This window comes from Corylus avellana, chromosome ca3 (assembly GCF_901000735.1).
Source record: "Corylus avellana chromosome ca3, CavTom2PMs-1.0".
NCBI classification, from domain to species: domain Eukaryota; kingdom Viridiplantae; phylum Streptophyta; class Magnoliopsida; order Fagales; family Betulaceae; genus Corylus; species Corylus avellana.
The window spans coordinates 36,677,095-36,683,071 of record NC_081543.1 but is presented as its reverse complement, the minus strand read 5'-3'; the positions used below and the strand labels follow the sequence as shown (position 1 = coordinate 36,683,071).

Sequence of the window (5,977 nt, the reverse complement as noted above, 5' to 3'; positions counted from 1 at the left end):
ACATGCTGCAGAGAGAATTTAACCATATAGAGAAAATAACAGGAACGACGTCGTCCGTAGCACTCTACGTTTTCTTTTCTTCTTTTCTTTTTTTCCCATGCCCGCAGCCCGCCTTCACCCTATCTGTTTGTTTGGAGTAAAAAAAAATTTGGTGAAAGGCTACTTTTGGTTGTTTGTTTGCAATCTTGAAAATAAATCGAAAATCATTTTTCATTTGATTCGTATAAAAAATCGTCAAATATTTATTATTTTTATATATTATCTAAGGAATTGTGAAGAAAGACAGAGCGGTGGAAGAAGATAATATATGACAATATAAAGCTTTTGAAAATGAGATTGAACCTGAACATAATTCGAAAAACATTTTTCAGCATTTGACTCGTAGAAAAAATCATCTGGTAAAAATGATCTCTAGTATATGATAATAGAAGGCTTTTGAAAATAAGATTGAGATCTAATGCAATTGTCTTTCTATATTGCTTGCAATTTGGGCAAATTATTGTTATAGGGCCCTTATAGAGTCTGACTTCATATACAAGTGTTCGAGTAGTTCGAAACCTGTTTAGACAAGTAAGTCCCATAGTGAGCTCTCTCATAATTTAAGGGTTTAGAAGCAGTGAAAAATGGTTTACGCATATGAGAAGCGTAAACCATTTTATGCCTTGTAAATTTTATTTTTCTTGATCAATCTAAAAACTTTATACATCACGTCAAACACTCAAAAATAAGTAAAAAAAAAAAATCATAAAATATTTTATTATGAAACAAATGATTCCCTAATTAATACCCAAGCACGGGCAACAATTATCGGATGACATTGGATCTTAAGATATCTTGAATATCTCGTTGATTGATTGACCGATGTGTAATATTTCGAATCCTCATTATAGTTTATTTGGCTTCATTTGTTAGTGCTATCTAGATGGTACTTAAAAAATATTAAAAGGGGGGAAGAAAAAAAAACTATTGACGCCGAAAAGTAAGAGAACCAAGAAATTAGAGAAGAAAACAATAGATGAAAGGATTAACGGTCAACCTTGAGAGCGATCGAGAGACATTAACAAATCCCCTGCAACTTTCATGTCTTCGTCTCCCCAAGTTTTTGTCTTTGCCCCAAAGTAGTAAACTTTATAAAAAGATAAGAAGACGTCAAATGTTAAGTCGAAGAGCTGCAACTTACTGCCTACATGTCGTGTGTAGACAAAAAATTCGTACTAAAAAAGATTGCATTTTTGTCACCGAATAAGTAGTGTAAACCCCAAAGACTCTAATACAATGAATAGATTTGTAAGCTTAATTTATCTCATAATAAGAAATGATTGCACATCATAAACATATAGCTCGTCATGGTATTTGATCATTTTCCTTTCGAGTCATCACGCAAAAAGATAATGGGATGCTGTACCTAAGCACAATGACCATAGTATCCTCTCAGTTGACCTTGTTCTTGCTGAAGCTGGCTGTATAATTTTAAGCACAAGTAATTAAACCCCACAGAAAATGGGGTGTAGGACCACACCACTCTTGCCCCGAAGAGAAAGAGATAAGAGAGGATAGAGAGAGAAACGAAGAAGAAATGATAAGAAAAGCTCATGGGCAAATTCTAGAATTACCACTTCCACGTTCAAAGAGTCATAAATAAAAAGCTAACAAAAATTATTAACAAAACTCTTTAACACATAATAACATCAAGCGTCTGCAATTTCAGCAGAATCTGCAGCTGCAAGGATCAGCTCCGGGTGGATGCCTCCAACATATGACCCATCAAGAGCATTGGGAAGTCCCAGTGCCTTCAAGGCCAAGTGAGCTGCCTTCTGTCCTGAAATCATCATCGCTCCAAATGTTGGCCCCTGCATTTTACCCCAAAAATGATCACTTTCATTGATAAAACACATCTTTTTGCTCTTTCTAGTGGCATATTATAAGACAAAGACATTGACAGACCACTCCATTTCAAACTAAATTTCCTTAAAAAAGAGTAAAAAGACACTGCAGTTACAAAAACAAAGGCACCCAAATATCTTCTAAAACTCAAATTTTAGAGTCACGAGTAGGGCTGCAAATGATCCAAGTCAGTGTCTGCAAATGATCGGTTTATTTATTAAACAATCGGAGCTTCAACAAATTTTCAAGGTTCATATAAACTCCGGTGGATTTGTGTAAATGTATAAGACACAAAAGAACAAGAAAAAAGGGAAACATACCATTCTTGGGGCTCCATCGATCTCAGCAACCTCCATCCCCGTCACAATCATCCCAGGCACAATCTCCCTGGTGAGCCTCACAATGGCATCCTCCGCCACATTCATGTCGAGCGCCTTCATCCCCGGCACGGTGTCAATCATGCCGATACTCCTGAGCCGTTTGACCCCGGTGGCCCCAAACGGCCCGTCGTGGCCGCAGGAGCTCACCACCACTTTAGCCTCCATGACATTGGGGTCCATGCACGACTGTGTGTCGTGGTTCATGGACACCAGGGCCCAGTTGGTGACCACCCCACCAACTCTCCCTCCTTTAACGATCAAGTCCTCCGCCGCCACCGCATTGAAGAGCTTCACGTTGGGGCGAGCCAAGAGCTTGCTCATGATGGTGGAGGTGAAGAGAGCGGCGTGCTTGATCACCACATAGTTGTCTTGCTCATCGTACTCGATGCCCAGCTCGTCAAGGAAGAGATGCGCTGGTTTGCGCACAACCTGATCATATAATGAGATTAAATTAGTATACATAATCTTTCGCAACATGTTTTTCAGAGCACTTTGATTCACTTTATGTAGTATTCATAGCACAATTTGCTTAAATAATTGTCAATAATTTCCTTTGTTTACAATGAAAGAGAGATTTTGAAACTAAAGACTCTTAAAGAAAATAAATAAATCCTTTGGTCAATGATTTATCTTCTTTTATTGTTTTATGCAAGTATTCGTGGACCTTACTCAATGTTGACACATATTTATGAAATTTGATACAAGATCCTTTTAATGATTCATATATTATTTTTATTTTAAATTGGGTTTATTATATATTTTTTATATATATAATAAAAACATTGTATATAAAGTAAACAAAAATAAATAAATAAATAACTTGGAACTGCATAATTGTATTATGCAGTTCCAAGTTAATTTTGCAAAATCAAGGATGAAAATGGGCCTTATCTACATAATACAATTATACAAATATCACAAAAAGTGCTGAATTAATATAACGAAAAACAAGAGATGTTACAGGTAATCCGACAAAAAATAAAAACAAGGTTGTCTTATCTACTCTTTTTCCTTCCACTTAACTAGCCAAATTCCAAAACTTTAAAGACAAATTATATAAAAATATGTTAATACATGAGTCCTTGATGTTCGATGCATGCCATGAGTTCGATCAACAGATTCGTTTAGCATTTTTAATCTTAACCCACCACCAGATTCGTTTAACGGCACTTACCATAGCCGAGAAGAGCTGGCCGCCGAGCCATGCGCCGCCACCGGGGCTGACAGACTGCTCGATGATGGCGATCTGCACGGACGGGTTCTTACTGAGCTCGTAGGCGCACGAGAGCCCCGCGGAGCCCGCGCCCACCACCACCACGTCGGTGTCGGCGTACGTGATCATATCCATCATGTACCGCCGGGTCATCTCGCGGGAAACGATGGACTCCTTGATGGGATCAAACGTGAACGCCTTCAGATCGTACGGCGGAGATGAAGAGGCGGACATGGAGATCGAGGGTTGAGATCCAGCCTTGACGGGCTGGAAGCGGATGGAGGGTGGGGCCAGATGGGTGCCATGGAAGGAGGAGGCGGAGTTGTCAAAAAGAGCGAGTCTTTGGGGTTTGGAGGTGAAGGTGGAGGCCATTGTCGACATTTTTATCAAGCCTTAAAATTGCTAGAGAAACTGCAGAGGAAAAAGAAGAGAGTAGTGAAGTGTATTTATGGAGGAGGAGGAGGAGGAGGAGGAAGGCGAAAATATGTGGAGCGTGAACGGAGGACACGTGGGAAGAGGATAGGATACGAAGGGTCTAGAATGCATTTTAGCATAGCTACAAGTGTCACCCATGAAGAAGGCTGACATGGCTTAATCTAAGGCCGTTCATGTATCAGCGACCTCAATCCATCGTTTGAGTGCTCTCTGCACTTTTGTTGTCATTTAATGTGAGCCTTCTGCAACCTTTTCATCAGCTTTTGCTGCAAGAAATCAGCTTTTGTTTTGTGGAGAGGATTGTTTAATTAGGAAATAATATCTGTGTAGGGAAAGGTGGATTTGATAATTGATTGAAGATTTGCCATGTCGTCACGAAAAGGATTAGCCACCAATTTCGTGAGTTTTGTCTTGGTGCATTTATTATAATTTCAGTGATGAGTAGGTTAGCATTTAATTAATATACTGTTGACTAAAATATCAGCATATAAAAATTAAAATATCAAACGCACTGAAAATAATTATGCAACGAATATCCGCTTAATTAGGGTGATTATATCAAAATATAAAAATATTGAATATACTTTTTGAGGGAGGTGGGGAAATGGGGATATAAAAAAACAAACAAACACTACAAGTATTGAAAGGGACATAAGGTGTGGAATATAATTTGGTACAAATATGTATATTCCTTTGATATTTTTCCACATGTTTGCTTCTATTTAAATTCTCATCTTATCGAGAGAACTAAAGGATTATCGGAAAAGTTTTTATCATGAAGTTTAAAAGTATAATTTTTAGGAGTAGACAAATTAACCACTTTTGGTGGGCGGAAGACAAAATAAAAATATTGTTTCGACGTCAAGTTTGCAAGTTGTTAGACTCTCGCTTTGTGAACGTTGCTATCACAACGTTCACTCCACTACCGTCTATTTAGCCTTCTACTGGTTATCTAATATGAGCAAGTAGTTCCAACACTTCTGATTGATCATACTAATCGGTATAGAGTTGATGGTCATCCTCTCTTCGTGTGTAAAAAATTCAACAAGCTTTGCTTCCACCATCCAATGCATGGGTTAATCAGCTCCCTTACCGTGGTAAATGGATCAAGGATTCTAGGTGGAGATTCGACCATATTGGTAGTTGGAGTAGGAATCCACCTGTCCTCCCAAATTCTGACTCTGTGCCCATTTTCAACTCTCCAAATCAATCATTCCTTGACCAAATCCCGAGCCCCAAATAAGCTCCGCCAAACGTTATATTGATCTAACGTTTATACTAAGGCCCTAGGCAAATAATTAGTTATACTCCTTGTACAAGAAAAGTCAATAATTCAAGAATCAAATAAAAAAAACTAATGTAATTATGTTAGTGGTTGAGTGAGTTTTTGGTAATTAGAATTTATTAACCTTTTTATCATCATTTATTATTAATAGATTGTTGAGATTTGGAGAAACTTATATAATTTTCTTTCTCAAATATAGGCAAACACACATGCAATTGTTAACAAAATGTATGTTAGGATCGATTAGCTAAATGTTTTTTTTGCATTTTGGCATTTATCTTACGTACATCTCTACAGCTTGTAACTATATAAATACCTGGAAATACAATTATGGAGTTTAATTAGGTATTTTCATATATGGTATTAGAGCCAAATATTGATATTCGGCTCTAATACCATATGAATTGAACTTTGTATTCATAATTCACTTATCATTTCAATTAAATATCTCACATGATGAGCCTCCCTTATTAATGAAGAGTTTGGGCTTACACATAAGAGGAAATGTTAGAATATTAATTAAATAATTAAATTCATCACTTCCTGATAAAGCCCCAAGAAATTGCAAAAATTGATAGAGCCCCAAGAATTGCATGTTTTCCTTTTGAGGGCTGCTTTTATACGATCATGGCAGAAAACCTTCTGCCCACCAATCTTCATGTGACACATTAGCAATTCAAGAAAAATGCAAAAAATCAAAATGAGAACAAAACACCAAATCAAAATGAGGGTAGCCACAATAGGGGACCACCAGATGGGCTGAGGTAGTCGCGCGGGCCA

General features: G+C 37.5%; 1 protein-coding gene across 1 annotated transcript; it reads right to left on the bottom strand.

Moving 5' to 3' along the window:
- Positions 1-1,577: 1,577 nt before the first annotated feature.
- On the bottom strand, positions 1,578-3,957 carry LOC132176015 (thiamine thiazole synthase, chloroplastic). The gene is made up of 3 exons (XM_059588119.1): positions 3,439-3,957; positions 2,205-2,693; positions 1,578-1,850 (listed from the first exon to the last, which is right to left on the bottom strand). The coding sequence occupies exons 1-3, from the start codon at positions 3,856-3,858 to the stop codon at positions 1,689-1,691; spliced, it is 1,071 nt and encodes a 356-aa protein (XP_059444102.1). The 5' UTR covers positions 3,859-3,957; the 3' UTR covers positions 1,578-1,688.
- Between the last annotated feature and the right edge of the window lie 2,020 nt (positions 3,958-5,977).

Coding starts and splice junctions, on each gene's coding strand:
- LOC132176015 (XM_059588119.1), bottom strand. CDS start 3,858: ATGTCGACAATGGCCTCCACCTTCACCTCCAAACCCCAAAGACTCGCT. Junction 2,694..3,438: donor GCCAGCTCTTCTCGGCTATG/GTAAGTGCCGTT, acceptor TTATATGATCAG/GTTGTGCGCAAACCAGCGCA. Junction 1,851..2,204: donor TCGATGGAGCCCCAAGAATG/GTATGTTTCCCT, acceptor GGTAAAATGCAG/GGGCCAACATTTGGAGCGAT.